General features: G+C 37.9%; 5 protein-coding genes across 8 annotated transcripts; 4 read left to right on the top strand and 1 right to left on the bottom strand.

Annotated features, from left to right (window-relative positions):
• Window positions 1-1,995: 1,995 nt before the first annotated feature.
• On the top strand, window positions 1,996-4,812 carry LOC17889614 (chaperone protein dnaJ 10). 2 transcript variants are annotated; one of them, XM_006294271.2, is made up of 10 exons: window positions 1,996-2,414; window positions 2,689-2,785; window positions 2,918-2,977; window positions 3,132-3,214; window positions 3,311-3,476; window positions 3,570-3,699; window positions 3,825-3,983; window positions 4,070-4,248; window positions 4,344-4,442; window positions 4,552-4,812. In XM_006294271.2, exons 2-10 carry the CDS (start codon window positions 2,699-2,701, stop codon window positions 4,642-4,644), a joined length of 1,056 nt encoding a protein of 351 aa, XP_006294333.2. In that variant the 5' UTR covers window positions 1,996-2,414; window positions 2,689-2,698; the 3' UTR covers window positions 4,645-4,812. The 2 variants fall into 2 exon arrangements, with proteins under 2 accessions (XP_006294333.2, XP_006294332.2); XM_006294270.2 differs by having other exon boundaries at window positions 1,998-2,414; window positions 4,344-4,424.
• Window positions 4,813-5,624: 812 nt separating this feature from the next.
• On the top strand, window positions 5,625-8,441 carry LOC17890468. Of its 3 annotated transcripts, none has more exons than XM_023784230.1 (5): window positions 5,625-5,748; window positions 6,325-6,555; window positions 6,646-6,702; window positions 6,994-7,040; window positions 7,128-8,441. In XM_023784230.1, the coding sequence occupies exons 2-5, from the start codon at window positions 6,417-6,419 to the stop codon at window positions 8,049-8,051; spliced, it is 1,167 nt and encodes a 388-aa protein (XP_023639998.1). In that variant the 5' UTR covers window positions 5,625-5,748; window positions 6,325-6,416; the 3' UTR covers window positions 8,052-8,441. The 3 variants fall into 3 exon arrangements, with proteins under 3 accessions (XP_023639998.1, XP_023639997.1, XP_006294286.1); XM_023784229.1 differs by having other exon boundaries at window positions 6,325-6,702; window positions 7,128-8,058; window positions 8,147-8,441; XM_006294224.2 differs by having other exon boundaries at window positions 6,325-6,702.
• Window positions 8,442-8,805: 364 nt separating this feature from the next.
• Window positions 8,806-9,900, top strand: LOC17888691 (probable dehydrin LEA). The gene is made up of 2 exons (XM_006296020.2): window positions 8,806-9,260; window positions 9,464-9,900. The coding sequence occupies exons 1-2, from the start codon at window positions 8,883-8,885 to the stop codon at window positions 9,677-9,679; spliced, it is 594 nt and encodes a 197-aa protein (XP_006296082.1). The 5' UTR covers window positions 8,806-8,882; the 3' UTR covers window positions 9,680-9,900.
• Window positions 9,901-10,128: 228 nt separating this feature from the next.
• LOC17890302 (probable receptor-like protein kinase At2g21480) lies at window positions 10,129-13,091 on the top strand. The gene has a single exon (XM_006295784.2). The coding sequence runs from the start codon at window positions 10,381-10,383 to the stop codon at window positions 12,979-12,981; it is 2,601 nt and encodes an 866-aa protein (XP_006295846.1). The 5' UTR covers window positions 10,129-10,380; the 3' UTR covers window positions 12,982-13,091.
• A 130-nt stretch (window positions 13,092-13,221) lies between these two features.
• Window positions 13,222-17,238, bottom strand: LOC17890090 (SUMO-activating enzyme subunit 2). The gene is made up of 11 exons (XM_006293769.2): window positions 16,980-17,238; window positions 16,810-16,899; window positions 16,197-16,280; window positions 15,907-16,125; window positions 15,656-15,757; window positions 15,063-15,521; window positions 14,742-14,971; window positions 14,564-14,657; window positions 14,298-14,480; window positions 14,115-14,212; window positions 13,222-13,855 (listed from the first exon to the last, which is right to left on the bottom strand). The coding sequence occupies exons 1-11, from the start codon at window positions 17,010-17,012 to the stop codon at window positions 13,573-13,575; spliced, it is 1,875 nt and encodes a 624-aa protein (XP_006293831.1). The 5' UTR covers window positions 17,013-17,238; the 3' UTR covers window positions 13,222-13,572.
• Between the last annotated feature and the right edge of the window lie 1,640 nt (window positions 17,239-18,878).

The following is an 18,878-nucleotide window of genomic DNA, read 5'->3' as shown; positions in this document are numbered from 1 at the left end:
TAAGCTGGATTCAAACAAACCATATTTGTAAAAGGTAAGATATCAAACTAGAATGAAATTAACCATATTTTTGGATTTGATAAAAAACCTGGGCGAGATTTTTTAATATTTTATACACCTTCTTTTAATAAAATGAGCCATGGGTTAGATTTGACAAATAGAATGAGTTGGGCAGGAAAGTGTAAAATGTCCGATAAATAAGGGGCCAAAAAGAAAATTTTAAATCAGTGCCCGTACTGTAGACCTACGTAACACGTGGCGGATAGCAGAGGACTGATAACAGATTAAAAAAATACAAATAATTTTGTTTTCTCAAATAAATACGGAGCAATTAAAGGACAGGGTCAACGGTCGTTAGGCATTCCCAATTCTAGTTGAGAATATTTATAATTTATATTATTGTTTACTTTGACAAATATAAACATTTTTATACGTATAAAATCATCATCAACAATTCAAAATAAAACAAAACAAAAAATTAGAGACGGTTCATTAAATGTGAATCTAACAGCAAGAAATATTGACTTTGGGATCAGACGACCTTCGCCGATCCAATGATCAGTAAGTTATATGATTGGTTTAGTACGTTCTTGTTGATATTTTAATTCATAACCAATCATTGCTATTATATCATTTCAACAACACAACACTGTATTATTATTCTTTTTTTTTTTTTTATTCAAAATGACTTTGCCGTGAAGGAGATAGATATACACATTTTACATGCAAATTTCAAAGTTAAATACAAATGGAAATTTGTCTTGCTAAATCCTATGTTATCACTCTTACAAGAAGCCCAATGATCACATTCAACCTCATCATCGTGAAAGCCCAATTCAACTTCATCATCGGGGAAGCCCAATGATCACATTCAGTTTCAGCTTTGTCTTGTCATGTTCTTCAACAGCCTCTTTTTGAAACTTGTTAATTACGTTCTGGTAACGAGTATGATCTGCTGAGGAGAAAGAAGCCGGAAACTGAGGAATCTTCTTCACATAAAAATAACTGCGGCTGGCTTTTCAAAACTCTTACAAAACATCAATTGGCTTAAAGGTTCAACAATGTACCTAGCTCGTAAACAATTCAAGGTCTTGTTTTGACCAACGTGATCCGGCAGTCTTGTGTGACTAGGTCTGATAGCTAACCGGCGAATCTGCTTTAACTCTGCTACTTTCTTGGTTTCATCTGAATCGAACTTCTCAATGTCATCTTGAGAATAATGCAGGTTACAGGGACTTCAAGTAATTCTTTTTCTACTAGTACCCCGACGAAAGAGATCAAGAAACACAACAGATATAGATCAAGAAATTGTCGGTTACAGCATTATAGTAAGACGTTAATTGCAGTGTACATGATCTCTTCTGTCGAGCTAGGAGTAAACACAAAAGGTCTAATTTTCTCTGATGTAGCTCTCTTTGACCCTCCGCACATTTCTATCTCTTCCAGATTATTCCTCTCACAGTATTTACCAAAACAACTGTCTTCTCGCTACCCACAACTGTACGTGTCTGTGTTATTAGTAGGAGATTTACTCTGTTCCGCACACCATGTTTGTTCTGTCCTTGTAATCACATCTCCATGGAAATACTCGTGATAACACATCAAAGAAACCATGTACATGTATATTTTTTTTGGTAGAAGACCGGGACTAGGAAACATAGTTCCACGAGCATCATCCTCAATAATCGACTCAATACAATCCAGAGCCATATCTAAAAACTGAAAACTAAGGTAAAGAAAAAGCATAGTTTGTTAACCCGTCAGCTAGACGATTAGCCTCCCTATACACATGCGAAATGCGGACTATCCAGTCCCTAGAAATGAAGTCATGCCACAAACGCAACATGTACATGTATATTAAGCAAAGTAAACATTTTTTTTATTTTTACCACATGGACGCTTGAGGTTTCTCGTACATGTATATTAAGCAAAATAATCCTAATCCACACAACAAAAAAAGTTCAAATCTTTTTCGGTGAGGAAGAGAATATGAAACTTACATCACCTGGAAATCACAAAAACAGTTCAGTGAATCTCGATTCGTAGCCTTAAAGGTTTACGCTTGCAGAAACTAGGGTTCCAGCGATCCAAGAGTTCAGATATGTAAACGAAACATATATATTTAATTTGCAAAAATACGTCTTTTTGTAATTGGCTCACAGCGTAGTGGTTTTGAATTTTGATCCTGATCCCGGTTTGGTCGGAAGATTCTCGGACACGTGTGCATTAGTCACGGACACGGTAAACAACTCTGGTCCTTTCATTTACAAGGAAACAGCACAGAAGCGCATCGTTGTATATCTGCTTTGCTTACTCGTCTCTTCCTCATATAAAAGACCAAACCTTTTCACAATTTCCCCAACTAGAATCGAGATAATATTGTGCCCTCCTCCATTTACATTTCTGCACGATCAGTAAGATTCTTTTGCCTTTTCTCTTTATGTTTTTCTTTTGTCTTAAGATTCATATGAGATCTCGCCACTCCAAAATTGTGTTCTTCATCCCCAAAAATCTGGGTTTTTTTTTTGTAATAAGATTTGGAAATCGAAATTTCTCTCTTTTGGAATGATCACGAGAATAAATGGGGGAATAAATCGTGAATAACGTTTCCGCATACATTGATATTGTGATCAAAATTTTAAAAAACTTGGTCTTGATTTGTGTTTTTTTTTGTTCACATTTGTTCAGAGCAAAAGGTATGGTGAAAGAGACCGAGTACTATGAGATCTTAGGCGTCGAAACTAATGCTTCAGATGCTGAGATTAAAAAGGCTTACTACTTAAAAGTATGTCCCTTTTTGTGTGTGTGTGTGTTAAAAAAGTAAAAAACTCTGCTTTTAGTGTTTGTTTGTGTTTTTGATTATGATAATGTTAAATTTTGATTTGTTTGGATATTTTGGTGTACTTTTGCTCTTTAGGCAAGGAAAGTTCATCCAGACAAGAACCCTGGAGACCCTCAAGCTGCTAAAAACTTTCAGGTGAATCAAGACACTATAAGGTGTTTTGTCAGATTGGTTACTGTTCTGTTTGTTTTTAGGGTCTTTATGTATTGTTTACTGGACATCTTCAAACAAAAATTGCTGGTGGTGACTCTACTATTTCATGTCTTTTGTTGCTTTCATGAATGAAAAGGTTTTAGGTGAGGCATATCAGGTTCTGAGCAATCCGGATAAGCGAGCAGCTTATGACAAATATGGCAAAGAAGGTGTTCAGCAGTAAGTTTTTGGGCCTCTCTGCAGTTTACAACTACTTTTGCATATATGGTTTTGGTTTTGTGCTTGTAGCTTGATAAAAAAAATTTTGCTTTTCAGGGATGCAATGGTCGATCCTGCAGCTGTATTTGGTATGCTTTTCGGAAGCGAAGTCTTTGAAGAATACGTTGGCCAGCTTGCACTTGCTTATTTGGCATCAATCGAAGCTGACTTAGAATCACATGAGCCTGAAATCAGAAAACAAATGCTTCAAGACAAGATCAAAGTACATCTGTCTTTACCGTTCTACTTACACTTAACTCGGCGATGTTTAGTTACTTTTCTCCATGTTTATATGTGGGCATTGTATTGTATGCAGGCTCTACAAAAGGAAAGGGAAGACAAGCTCGCCGCTGCATTGAAGAACAAACTTGAACAGTTTGTGGAAGGACGGACCGATGAATTTATCGAATGGGCTAACGAAGAGGCAAAGCGGCTTTCTTCTGCCGGTAAAAAAAAAGAACCTTTTGCATTTTAGCTGTGTAGGATAGTCGTTTGGTTCTTTAAAACCAAGAAAGGTGTTAACTTTGCATAAACTGAAAATGATTTCATAATCTTGCTTTGACTATTTAAGGTTTCGGAGAGGCAATGATGCATACGATTGGTTACATTTACACAAGAAAAGCTGCTAAAGAAATCGGTAAAGACAAGCGATATATGAAAGTACCGTTCTTAGCAGAATGGGTGCGTGACAAAGGCCACCATATGAAATCTCAAGTGATGGCTGCTTCTGGTATAAAAAAAAAAACCAAACACTCTTGGTTTTCTAACTGAACTAAATCGTTACTTACTTTGGATGACATTGTTTCAATCTTGTAGGTGCGGTGTCGTTACTTCAGTTGCAAGATGAAGTGAACAAGTTGAATGAACACCAAGGAGAGAACAAAGAGGAGCATATTCAGAAAGCAATTGAAGCTAAAATGGATGCTTTGCTTCAATCCCTTTGGCAAATCAATGTTCTCGACATCGAATCCACTCTATCTCATGTTTGCCAATCTGTAAGATACTAATAAGATTCATCATACTACATTAGTACATTATATGACCATTTCTTTGTAGTAATGATCATATTTGTCTCTCTCTTGGTCACAAGGTGCTTAAAGATCCAAGTGTTTCTAAAAATGTTCTTCGAGCTCGTGCCATAGGATTGAAGAAACTTGGAACGATCTTCCAGGTGAGCAAGAACAAAAGGGTTCGTAACTTAACATACAAAGAAACGATCATCGGGTTTTATATTCAATATTAGGAGCCTACAATTTTATAATTAAAGATTGTGAAATCTCTCTGTTTCTCTTTATAAGGGTGCTAAGAAGCCATACACGAGAGGAAGCAGCTTGCGTCGCGAACCCGCTGTGAAACAAGACACCGGAGGTTCTTCAAAGGCAACGTCTTAAAACTCCCAATTGAATATGATGAAGTTGCATTTCCCCTTTTTTTACTTTGCACAAGTTTTGTAGAGATTGAAAATTTTGTTTGTGTAGATGAATACATTTGTTATTCTCATCAAATACTCGTTAAACCAAAGTGATACCTCTTTAGTATTTTCCAATATTGTTTCATCATTCATATGTCAGATTCGAACCTAGAAATGAAATGATCTTTTAAGTGTTTGTTAGGTAATCTCATCAATCAAACCCCCACCAACTTTTGCAAAAAGATACAAAAACTACATATTGAATTTTTATATATATTGTCGTTAGGAACTTTGAAGTATAGTGTGATTTTGTTAGGCTTGACCGACAACAAAAGAGAGTATTAAGGCGTGTTGTTGTTGTCGCCTTTTCTTTTATTCCCCTTTCATCTTTACGCGTTGGTCTCATCTCATCACAACCTTCCAAACGTATTCCGTAAGAAAACTTTAGATTTCTATTCTAGTCCTTTATAAATCATAATGTTTTCAATTTGGCAACCCAACTTGGTTTTAAAATAAACCGTCCAATTTTACCGACGTCCGCTCCGTTAAAGTTGACGCCCCCTTCCGTTTTTTTATTAGTCTCTTTGAAAATGATGTGGCATCGTTCGCCCTACGTCGCTTACTACACTCCGCTAAAAGTAACGGTCTCACTCGCAACAATAAGTCAAAACCATAATGATGTTTGGTTGGTTTGGTTCTATCAAACCGAAGAAGAGGACCAATTTATTCCATTTTTCTAAACCAAAATTAAATACAAAAATTGTATAATGTATGAAATTTTTAATCCAATTACAAAAAAACAAAGACATTTAACAGAAAAGTAGATAAATACTCGATTTATTTTTTGTCATTTGGTCTGGTTTATATATATGGGTCTAAACCGAAATCTAACGGCGTTAAATAAAGACAGACGTCAGAGAAGACTTGGAATCGTCTCTTTCCTTCTCAAGAGGGGAGAGAGAGAGAAGAAGACGAAAGCAAATAAAGCTCAGTTTTCTCACTCTAAAAATTCATTCCCAAAGCTCTCTCGCTCTAGCTATGTGAAGCTGTCTAAGTTATATTCTTTTCCCAATTCTGAGAGCAGGTTTGGTGTTCGTCTCACATGCTGAATTGTTGTTTATTCTTCTTTTCGATTTTGGTTTTTTTAGGGTTTTTTTGTTTCTATTTTGGGGTAATCTCAACTTGTCTTGCAAGTTCCTTGGCTCTAATCTCGGATCTGTTTAGTTTTATTTACTTAGTTTTGTTGATATTGCCCGATTCAATTGCTATTTTTGGTGTCTTGAGTAAAAAAAAGATTGGATTTTTTTGGGATTTTCTTAGTGAAGATAGTCGTGTAAGTTCACTTACCACCTACAAGTTAGTGAGCAACGAGTTTCTTGATTTGATTCCTTCTCAAAGTATTTCATTTGATTCTTCTACTTCTAACTTCATTTATCTTGGCTATGGCCAGTTTTAAGTTGTCCTGTGGATGAATGGTAAGCTCTTATCAGGTTGAATTGAATCTTTGATTGGTGTTTTTTTTGTTTTACTAGCTCTTTGATGTTAGAGATGTTAGGTTTTTGGGTTTTACTAGTTATTTGATGTTAGACGTTTTAGGTTTTGATGGATTTATAGTCATAATTGATTCTGATTGAGTTCTTGAATTTTTGTATTCTTGAAGGTTTTGAGGTGGTTTTATGTGCCAAAACATCTAGCCGGAGTGTCTCTTTGTGCGGTGCTTAGTAGTTTTCGTTTCAATCGTACGCTTCAGTTATGGGGAACGCTTGTTGTGTTGCTGCTCGAGACAAGATGGTGGTGCCTAATACACCAGCACTCGAGAATTTGCAAAGAAACACTTTGAGGCATTCTCCTAATTGGAGCTTCCGATGGGATAATAGAGGACGAGTGGCAGGTGAAGAGACCTCTGTCAGTTGGTTATCTGATGGGATTAGTCGTAACGATATGTCTGATGTCAAATCTGAATCTGCTTTCGTTTCATCAGAAGGCTCCCCTTTGCACAATTTTCAGGCGCAGTCATGGCAGAAATCTCCTGCTTCAGGTAAATCTCCTGCTCCCCTTTTTTCTTGTTGCAGTAAGTTTTCTTCGTGGCAAAACGTGTTTTATTTGTCAAACGATGTAGACTTGATAGGAAATTGTAGGCACCTTCTTTTGGAATTTAGGATTATTTCTTACACTAACTGTTAATGAGCGAAAATGACATTCACATGTTTGTTGACATGAACTGTTGTTCTCTTGTTTGCTTCTTCTTGACTTTCTTTGATTGGTTCCATCCATGTCTATCGTTAAACTATGACTTTTCCATGTTTAATTGACGTTATTGTTGTGACAGATCAATCTTTTTCAGGAATTGCATCCATTGACACCGTCTCTGAACAGGTATAAACTAAAAACCTTTGTTTCACTGCTAGCTAAATATCTGCCACGTAACTCTGTGAATATGACACCCCTGTTTTACTGTTGTAGATCACCCAGAAAACAAATGATTCGACCAACCCTGCTTATTATCCATCTCCTGCAAAACTGTCTGTTTCATTAGCTTCTCAACCATCATCCCTTTCAGCGTCACCACTGTCATCCCAGAGCCACCTGCCAATGCCACCTGCTAGTTCATCGACATTAAAGCTGACACCACGCCCTCATTTATCAAAACAAATCTCAGATAGTCAAATCTTTGAATTTACCTCACCGAGTAGAAGCTCAGCAACTGAAGAGAGGCTGGGGAATGAATCTCAATCTGATGGTTGGTCCATGCAGGCCTTTTCCGAAATGATGGCGTATTCTCGCAGAGAGTCTTGCTCTTACGAGAACGAGAGCTTTGGGCTTCGTCGTGACAAGATAGACCATCTACGAAACAGAAAGTCCAATGATCAGCAAAACTGTGGTGCTTGCTCGAGATCCTTATCTGAGAAATCTTTGTTGACTAGCCAGAAGATGTTTGCAACTAACGAGCTCTCTGTAGCTGCAATTCTAGCTTGTGGGCACGTATATCATTCAGATTGTTTAGAGCAGATGACACCTGAAATCGACAAATTCGACCCTCCTTGCCCCATCTGCACACTGGGGGAGAAGAAAACATTCAAATTGTCGGAGAAAGCATTAAAGGCAGATTTGGATATGAAAGCTAGACAAAACAAGAGACTAAGAAACCGCGTTGTGGACAGCGATGACTTTGTCATGTTTGATCACAACCACAAGGCGGTGGTGGCAGGATACAAAGGTAAATCCCCGAAGCTAGTATCGAGTTCAAGCTTAAGAAACTATTCCCCAAAGCCTTTCCTTGCAAGACACTTTTCTTTCGGGTCCAGAAGTAACAGTGTTAAATCCCCAAAAGAGAATCAATCGCTGCTAAAGAAAGGCTTTTTCTGGACCAAATCTAGCAAACATTGAATAAACTGTAAGCATCACTTATGAATTTGAAGCTCATGGCTCAAACCAAGGAGTGACACAAGTTAAACCTTGATGATTGTTGAATCTTGTTGCAGATTCTTGGTGTGGTGTTTCTCTTCGTAAGCTAGGGCCGTCGACGTTACGGATACTTTATCAAAATATACACACTTGTATGTGTACATTTTATAGAATTCCTCTCCCAAGTCTCAACAAAATGTTTCTTCTCCCTTTTGTTTCTGGTAACATTCCCAAAGTCTTACACTTGTAATTATAATAACTATCATAGGATAAGGTAAAAAGTTATCTGACTCTGGGTTCATTGGTTCAAAGGGATTCATATTGTATTGTATTATACAACAATTTAAAAACAATGCTATTCTTTATTTGGTATTTGGTAAGGCGATTAGTTACTGTCTTTTAAGTATGGCCAATAAGCTAGCTCGTACACCGACCTTGTTTAGCAGTTCAAAGCCCGTGACCAAATCCAAATACATCTGTCCAACGTAGAAAACACGTACCGTAGGTAGAAGATAACGTTGTTGCTCAGTCTCTAGTCTCTATGGAATTTATCAAAAAGAGAAAACGTTATTATTATGTCGGATTCGTGACGTATTGATATCGAAGTGCACACATGACACGTGCTACTCCTTCTCTGTCCGTGCGTGGCAAAACGTTTCACATTAAATACGCCACGTCTCATAATCATGCAGTCTTAACATTTTTTATATAATGCATACGCACTTGTTCTAACGCAAAGGTAGTAGTGTTTTCTAAGCAGCACTTTGAGAATCTTACGGTACACAATCACTTCAAACAAGGAACTTGTTGACGATGGCTGATATAAAGGACGAAAGAGGGAACCCAATCCATCTTACCGACGACCATGGTAACCCTGTCCAGCTCACTGATGAGTTCGGTAACCCTATGCACCTAACCGGTGTTGCCACCTCCGCTCAAGTCTGTAGGAAGAGTACCATCGGCGACATTGAGGAGCACCCTGCTAGCACTGTTACTGGAACACACCCGGTCGCTACTGAATCACACCCGGTCGCTACAGGAACACATTCTGCAGTTGCTCCTACAGCCGCTGCCGCTGCCACTGCCACAGGAGTAGCCGCAGGTACAGGGGCAACCAACACAGGGCAGCAACACCATGGCTCGCTTGAAGAGCATCTTCGTCGGTCTGGAAGTTCATCTAGCTCTAGCTCGGTGAGAATCTCATGCATATATAAGATTAACTGTTTACATACTCTCAAAAAACATGCATGAGGTTTTTAGTTTTGCTTTCCGAAAAGGTCAACAAATTATTTTAAAACACTATGAGTAAAAGGCTTTTCTAGAAGACGTTTCATTCATGTTTTTGGATCGATACGTAAGTAAATCGTTAACGAGTATATCTGATGGTGGAATAGGAGGACGACGGGCAAGGAGGGAGGAGGAAGAAGAGCATAAAGGAGAAGATTAAAGAGAAATTTAGTAGCGGTAAGCATAAGGACGAGCAAACACCGGCCACCGCAACGACCACAGGACCTACTACCACCTCTGCCGACCAACACCACGAGAAGAAGGGCATTCTTGAGAAGATCAAGGACAAACTTCCCGGCCACCACAACCACAACCACCCATGAACACGACCTTTTGTCATCATTTCATAAATAAAAGGGCTTATGGTCGGTCATATATATATATATATATATATATGTCTGTCTAATGAAGTTTACTGAATTTTAGTTTTAAATGTCTTCGCAGTTTGTGAATGTGACAATCGTATGGTTATGTTTTCTGTTTTATTTTTATAAAAATGAAGTGTATTTTGCTAGCATTTTTCCCAATTGACGACAGTCGAATATATATGTTCAAGAATTTCTATTAAAAAATAACTATGTAGGTAGCAAACACATAAATTATTTATCATTTAATTTCTGCAACACGAGTATATTTCATTATACATGTGCAATCCCATATTATTTATGATCATATCTTGGCTTGAGTTTGCTGATGGCCATGATCAAAAGATGATACATTAAGATAACATCTACATGGACTTGGCAATCCTCTATTAAATTAAATACTTATTTTGTATGGCTATATATGCCAAGATCAATCGTCATAAAGCCAATCTAACAGTTTTACTAATAATAAAACATTCACTAATTATAACCAAAACACTATTAAGAAAACTAGCCACACATACAACAACAACACATACTTTTTTCTCTCTCGCTCTTTCTTCAACGACAAGCATCCCAACAATCTCGTTTCGTTTCGTCTTTTCATTTTAGTCCTCATTCTTCTCTCTTCTCTTCTCTCTCCCCCTCATGATGGAGGGATGGAGATCAAAACAAAGAAACCAAATATACCAAAGTGTCTTGTCTTAGATTCTTCTTCCAGGCCCTTCATGACTCTCCTGTTCACCATCCTCCTCTTCTTAACCGGCCTAGCTTCAGCGCTTGCCATCGGTGCTGGTTTTAAACCGGCTGATGACATTCTCATTGATTGTGGGAGCAAGTCTTCAACCAAAACCCCTGAAGGTAGAGTCTTTAAGAGTGACTCAGAGACGGTTCAGTATATAGAAGCCAAAGATGACATTCAAGTCTCTGCCCCGCCTTCAGATAAACTCACTTCTCCTATCTACCTAACCGCGAGGATCTTCCGTGAAGAAGCCATTTACAAGTTCCATTTGACCAGACCTGGTTGGCATTGGGTTCGTCTCCATTTCTTTGCCTTTCCCAATGACAAGTTTGATCTCCAGCAAGCAACTTTCTCTGTTTTGTCAGAGAAGTACGTCTTGCTTCACAACTTTAAACTTAGCAACAACAAAGATAGCCAAGCCATTGTTCAGAAGGAGTACCTCGTCAACATGACGGATGCTCAGTTCGCCCTTAGGTTCAAACCTATGAAAGGTTCTGCCGCTTTCATCAACGGTATCGAACTTGTGTCAGCTCCGGACGAACTTATCTCTGATTCAGGCACTTCTCTTTTCCCTGTCAAAGGTTTTTCTGGTCTGTCTGAATACGCATACCAGTCTGTTTACAGAGTTAATGTTGGTGGTCCTTTGATTACACCTCAGAATGACACACTAGCAAGAACCTGGACACCTGACAAAGAGTACTTGAAAGATCCGAATCTAGCTAATGATGTCAAAACAACACCTACAGCGATCAAGTATCCTCCTGAAGTTACACCGCTGATTGCGCCACAGACGGTTTACGCAACAGCTGCAGAGATGGCTGATTCTCAAACCATGGATCCTAATTTCAATGTCACATGGAACTTCCCATCAAACCCATCTTTTCACTACTTCATTCGTCTTCATTTCTGTGACATCATCAGCAAGTCACTTAATGACCTCTACTTCAACGTTTACATCAATGGCAAGACCGCCATTTCGGGTCTTGATTTGTCCACTGTAGCTGGCGATCTCTCTGCTCCTTACTACAAAGACATTGTGGTGAACTCGACTCTTATGAAATCTGAGCTCCAGGTTCAGATTGGTCCCATGGGGGAAGACACCGGGAAAAAGAACGCAATCTTGAATGGAGTCGAGGTCCTGAAGATGAGCAACTCCGTGAACAGTCTTGATGGAGAATTTGGAGTTGATGGTAAGAAAGCTAATATGGGGAAGCATGGGATGGTTGCAACTGCGGGGTTTGTGATGATGTTTGGAGCTTTCGTCGGTCTTGGAGCAATGGTTTACAAGTGGAAGAAGAGGCCACAAGATTGGCAGAAGAGAAACAGTTTCTCTTCTTGGTTACTACCAATACACGCCGGTGACAGTACCTTCATGTCAAGCAAAACCGGTTCTCATAAATCCAACTTGTACAATTCCGCGCTTGGCCTTGGAAGCAATTTCTCTCTTTCAGAGCTTCAAGAAGTCACAAAGAACTTTGGTGCATCAGAGATCATCGGTGTTGGTGGATTTGGAAACGTTTACATCGGTACCATTGATGATGGAACTCAAGTCGCCATCAAACGAGGAAATCCGCAGTCAGAGCAAGGTATCACAGAGTTTCACACAGAGATTCAGATGCTGTCTAAGCTCAGACATAGACACTTAGTCTCCTTGATTGGATACTGTGACGAGAACTCAGAGATGATCCTCGTCTACGAATACATGTCCAATGGTCCTTTCAGAGATCATCTCTATGGAAAAAACCTTTCTCCTTTGACATGGAAACAACGACTAGAGATCTGCATAGGAGCTGCTCGAGGGCTTCACTATTTGCACACAGGAACAGCTCAAGGCATTATCCATCGTGACGTCAAATCCACAAACATTCTTCTTGATGAAGCTTTAGTTGCTAAAGTAGGTGACTTTGGTCTCTCCAAAGACGTTGCCTTTGGACAAAACCATGTCAGTACGGCCGTGAAAGGTAGTTTTGGGTATTTAGACCCGGAATACTTCAGGAGACAACAGCTCACAGACAAGTCCGATGTTTATTCCTTTGGTGTTGTTCTTCTAGAAGCTCTATGTGCAAGACCAGCCATTAATCCTCAGCTTCCAAGGGAACAGGTCAACTTAGCTGAATGGGCTATGCAATGGAAACAGAAAGGGTTGCTCGAAAAGATCATAGACCCTCATCTCGTTGGAACTGTGAATCCTGAATCTATGAAAAAGTTTGCTGAAGCTGCAGAGAAGTGTTTAGCAGATTATGGTGTTGATAGACCAACAATGGGAGATGTGTTGTGGAACTTAGAGTATGCGCTTCAGCTTCAAGAGGCTTTTTCTCAGGGAAAAGCTGAGGCGGAGGAAGTTGAGACCGCTAAGCCCGTGGCTGCTGCTGCCCCGCCTTCACCGGCTGCCACAACCGCTGCAGCAACAGCAAGTGAACGTCCGGTTTCACAGACTGAAGAGAAGGATGACACAACAGTGGACCAACACTCTGGAACCGCCATGTTTACACAGTTTGCTAGCCTCAACGGAAGATAAACAGACACCAAACGGTGTGAAAAGTTAGACAAAGAGAAGAAATTGGTCTTCTCAAGATAATTGGATTTGTTGTGTAATTTGTGTGGTATTTTTATTGTTATGTAATTTACGATGGTGGATAATGCATGTATCCACTCATCCTCCCATGTTATTAGGTTGTTGATACTTAGGTTACAATACACAAACTTCTATAAAACTGTATGCAAATTCTTATTCTTAGAGCTTATTGTAAGAGGAAGATAGAAATATATATGAATTGAAAGTAGTTTGAGATTTCTTCAAAACAAAAAAAAAAAAAACCAGAAAATTTGGTAAACAGAGTTAAGATACAAGGGAGCTCTTACAGTTAGTGAAAACATTACAGAATCTCTGAAAGCAAAGATTGCTTCGTTTTGAGCTCCTCCTCCAAAGGATACTGTCCTGCCCTAGTAAATATTTAACAATCTGAGTAGTTTCTTCTTCATCAAAGAATCCCTAAATCATACTTGTAATATTCTTGTGACATAAATTAAGAAAGTTGGAAGTTAGATCGAAACCAAAAAGAAATTTTTAAAAGCAAGGATTTAGGGATCAGCGCTTAAGAAAAAAGGGCTATTCAACTCTTATCTTCTTGCTCACTATCATGGGATTTTCAATCTCCATGATATCATCATCTTCACTCTCAACGTTCTCTGTTTCTTTCTTGTGATTACAGGGCTCGATCTCGGAGAGTCTTCTCTTCTTAGAAGCAGTCTCGGATCCTGAGGAACTCTCTGTGACATCAACAGGAATCTCATTGTTTGATGTTGATGCACTCTCACCATTGGTAGCTGGAGATGGTGTCCATCCAGAGAGTACCATTCCTTCAGGTTCTTTTTCCTCGTCAAATTCTTCCCTGTGAAAGAAACAGAATAAGCTAAGGATGGATTTTGCCCAAAAAAAAAGCTAAGGATGGATAAATCATCTGCCACTTTCCACAATGGAAGTAACTATCTAACGTTTCCAGGCTATACGAGAATCCTAGGATGATGTCTGATGATAGAAGAAAGCTTTTGTAATTTGATGAAATGGAAAAAGGTTAAGGGAAAGTCGATGGTAAAATTATCAAAAACCAAACTGTATTTGAAACAGATCCAAAATGTAAGAAACAAAACCTGTGCTTGACATTTATCTTGCAAGATAGCTCTTGTTGAAGATCTTCGACTGTGAGAATGCTTCCGTTGACAATGGGAGAAGGAAGTTCCGATAAAACCTGATAAAGAAACAAGAGCATGTGAGAAATTACTGTATTTAAACATGTACTTAAAGTGCAAATGGTAGAACAATCAAGATCAAACCTTCTCAAGATTAGCGTTGTAGTTTGCAACCATAATATCATCAAGATCATCACCAACTTCATAAAGAAGCGATGCCCCATGCATAATCAATGGTAGGTTCATTCCAAGCTTCGCTTTGACAATTCTATCAACTAGATCCCTTAGTTTTGATTTCCGAGTATTGATCTCAAGTCCTAAAGGGGTCTGTTGAATAAAAAAAGAACATCAAATGACTGGTAATACAAGAACGATTAGGAAAGAAGGCCACACAACAATAATGTTTATACCTCGGAACAGACATAGCAAGCAGGATTAGGTTCATATGGCTCAATTGGCATAAGCAGCATCTTTCTGCTTGGGTGTTCTAAGCAATATGTCATTCTAGAGAGACATTGAGAACAAAAATTATTTTAAATAGGTATTAAGGATGGTAAAATCTTATGCAATACAATTCAAAGTACAAACCTGTACTTGTCCTCGTCCTTTTTCAGCACTTTGATTGCTTCAATAACAATCAACCCAGCAATAATGGCATTGGTAGTAGCAACGGCATGAACAATGTTTCCAGCAATACCTTTCGCTTCAAAAAGGCTGTGCAAAGGAATTTCGAAAGACTCAGCACGGATATTTGCAGCAGCAGTGACAAATTCTACAGCTAACTGATCATCTTTGTCAAAAGTAAGGTGTCCTATTTCCTGTGACAACATATAGAAAAAAACAAGATTTTCTCAGTACACCAAAACTTATATACAGACGAGAATAGTTTACAGAAAGGACTACTCAGACCTTCTTTCTCTTGGCGAAAAACAACTTCAGTGCTTCTATGAACACTAGAGAATTCTGCGTTAGACCCCACAATTCCTGTGGATTCTTCAGGCCAAGCGACGGCATGGCAGAGACCACCGAATCACCATCAGTAACAGAACAATTCTGAGTGCTTCCATTTTGTTGATCAAGACTTTCAGGCAAGACATCCTTACTGTATATAGGCCTTGGTCGTTTGCGATTTTTCCATGTCTCTTCATTGGACAAAGCCGCTTCAATGTTAGAACCAAACACATGATCATATATCTTCCTACCATACTGCTCAATATCTTCATCTTCTGAACGTTCAAATACATCTTCTGTTTCTTTGGATGAGCTTGCAGAGTTGTTGGATCGTACATTAAGATCATTATCCTGATTTTTGTCGCCAAACAACTTTGCAAAGAGCAGGTCTTTTGCCCACACGATACAGTGCACAAACTGTAAATCAATTCAAAATTCATTTTCACAACAAAACCAAGCAATTTGCTTAGGATAAGACTATACCAGCCAAGATAAAATATAAGTTCCCCAAGATTCACAAAAAATTGTAACAAAAAAAGACAGTGTTATACCTTAGTTGGAGTACTGGTTATTGTACACACAGGATAGGTCTTTGGAGCAGGTTTGGTTTGGCACTCATAACATTCTGTTTTTCCCTTTATATGCACAGTTACCTAATTTGTACACGCAACCAAGAATTCCAAAGTCAGATAAGAGAGAAATGATAACAACTATACCATTCAAGCCTAGCATTTTAGAATATCTAACTAATAGATTTTGGTTAGAAAATCGAATTGCATGACCAAAGGGCAAGTGGAATAACCTGTCCTAGGAAGCCTGTTGTCCCGCTTTCTACAAGAGGAACTTCAGCTGCAAGACAGAGACGATTCACATGGCGCCTTGCGTCTAGGTTGTCCAGTCCATTCAGAACAACATCAAATTGCTTGAAAAAATCAACATCAAACTCGGGATTCTTCACATTAGCATGGTACGATCTTATATTAATGTTCGGCCTAAATCTCAAGACAGCATCTCTGGCAACCTGGTGATATGGTAAACACAAATTATCTCTTATGAACTAAAATCCCTTGGACTTAGCTCAAGCAAAATTACCTTAGCCTTGGACTGCCCAACATGAGAACGACGGAAAAGAAATTGCCTATTCAGGTTACTGACTTCAATAGTGTCCATGTCGATCTGCAACACAAGAGAACCAGTAACTTAACCACGGAACAAACTAAAATGATAGGTCACTGCTCTATTCAATTACTGAATCCAGAATTCGAGAAGGACCACAAGTAAAATCCGATGGTTTCTGATACAAAACGTTTAATCATGAATCTACAAAATCCCAAAATTTAAAGAGAGGTAGTTCATGTAAACCAAACTATACAATGTCTAACCAGAGTCTTCGAATTACACTAGGCCTAGTGGCAAAGACAGCTAAACACAGAGCCCATCTTCAACAAGTCAAACTTAAACCATACTGTGTCCAGTAGAATCCCGATGTGATCTCATGAACATGCAAATCAAAAAGCTGAAAGATGTAGAAACTACTAAAATCATCAATAACATTAAAACCCCAAAACTTTAAATCAAATCCTGTAACCAAATAGGGAATTTGAAATGCTTGAACTTCCGTCAGTGACCCAGAATCTCAAAAGAGGAAGAAGAAGAAGAAATCACAACTTATGAATACTAAAAGTCACGAAAGGAGAAAACTAACAATATGAATGTCTTCGAATCCAGAGAGAGCAAGAGTCTTGAGTAACTCGCAACCAATCCCACCAGCTCCAACCATAAGCACTTTCGCGCCCTGAAAACCCCAACAAGGGGAAATTCAATTTGAAAAACACCCGAAAGAGAAACAAGCTTAAGTGTACTTTGAGAGCTTACTTTAATGGCGGATTGTTGTTGTAGCGCAGCCATGGGGGGAGAAAGTGAGAAGAAGGAGCAATACTATAAGCGACGGTTCAGTGCAGAAGAAGGAAGGAGAACTGGTGGATTAGAAAAATGAAAGCTTTATTCTAGGGTAAGTGATATAGAATCGAAACGAATTAGAGTACTAGTAAATAGAGAGAAATTGATATTCTAGGGTTTATGTTGAGTGGAGGGATTTGGGGAAATTTTCGAAGAAGAAGAGAAGAGGAAAGAGACGGCTCTTCGTTAGTAAATAGTAACACACACACACAAAAAAAAAGAGTCACGTGGGCTTCTTTTTATTTTATTTTTGTGTGTGTTTTATTAATTAAATTAAAGGACTCTTTGGAATATTTTTAGTTTAAGTTGTTGACTTTATATATTACCGTATGATTTGGATTCCATTGATGACAAAAAAAAAAAAAAAAAAAAAGGATTCCATTTTTTAATGATTAATAAACTAATTAATTTGAAGTTTTTTTTCATGTCCTGTGAATGTCCTTACACCTTCTTGAGTAGCAGCTAGTAGTTTGATTGGAGTGAACTATCACTGTACATTAGATTTAGATTTAGATTTAGATTTAGATTTAGATTTAACAGTTAAACGTTACATTCTATCCCAATTGCTTGAGTAAACCATCTTTAAACATTAGATTTTCACAGTTATAAACATTACAATATATGTATATTTTGTTAATTTCAAAACCAACAATCAATTAAGGAAAAATGAAAAACGAAAAACAGTTGAACGTTGCGTTGGTTAAAATGTACGCTAGATAATTTAGTGACAACAAATAATCTAGAGAGAAATAATTGTCATACATGTCAACATTATTAAGTGTCATCCTTTCAAGAAAATTGGATTTGGGAAAAAAAAAATGTTAGTATTTTTATTGGTATGTTAGGAATTCCAAAAGTTAGAAAATTTTAAGTTTTGGCGGTGAAGAAAAAACTAACTAATCGTTTCAAATTCTGTTTTATAGTCTAAACAATTTTTAAATTAAAAATCTAAAATTTTTTCAGGAGAATGTTTAAAATAATGTTATGTTTGTATATTGCATAATTGTTGGGATCTCTAAACCAAGTCAACTTTCCATTAGAATGATATTGTCCGCTTTGGGCCTATAACTCAAGCCTGCACGGATTTGTTGGGCTTCTTCCCAAAAAACCTCATACTAATTGGAGTTGGAGTTGACTCATATATTAGAAACTTCTCTTTCATCTTCCGATGTGGGATATCGGTTTGTATTCCAATAATAATAGTATATCAATTATGTGTGATAATAATATAAATTTATAATACATTCAATAATTAATATGTAATGAACAATGAATTGCATCATGTTTATGGTCAATAAGGTCATCGTTCTGGTTCTTCTTTATACCAACCACATAGATAAATAAGAACATCTCTTCATAGGTGGGCTAGTGTACAAATGTTGGTTATATCTATCTCTTCTTACATAACCATGAGTTCACCAAAGAAGATATGAGTGATACACTAAGCATATTGTTCTTGGATGAGATTTTGACCTATACAATCGTTTCTGTTTTTTTTTTTTTGGGTTGGTTGGTTTGAAGAAAGTAAACCCATCTTGGTGCACATTAATGTTTGTTTCCTTATGATTCTGCTTTCTAATTTTACTGGTGCTTGATGATGTAAATCTTGGACTTTTAAGGTTACGTAGCAAGAGAATTACCGTAGCTAGAAGAACTTGCCAAGCGTCCTGACCCATTCTTTCTACCTAAAGATAGTAAATACGGATGGCTTGATATGTTGATGTAAAGAGACTTTGATATAAAAGAAACATAACTATTTGAATGGTTCTATCTCATTGTAAGATATCAAAGCTAGCGATGAGAAAAAATAACAGC

The sequence above is a fragment of the Capsella rubella genome, unplaced genomic scaffold (assembly GCF_000375325.1).
Source record: "Capsella rubella cultivar Monte Gargano unplaced genomic scaffold, Caprub1_0 scaffold_4, whole genome shotgun sequence".
NCBI lineage: Eukaryota > Viridiplantae > Streptophyta > Magnoliopsida > Brassicales > Brassicaceae > Capsella > Capsella rubella.
The sequence above is the reverse complement of the archived record's forward strand: the minus strand, read 5'-3'. Positions and strand labels throughout refer to the sequence as shown.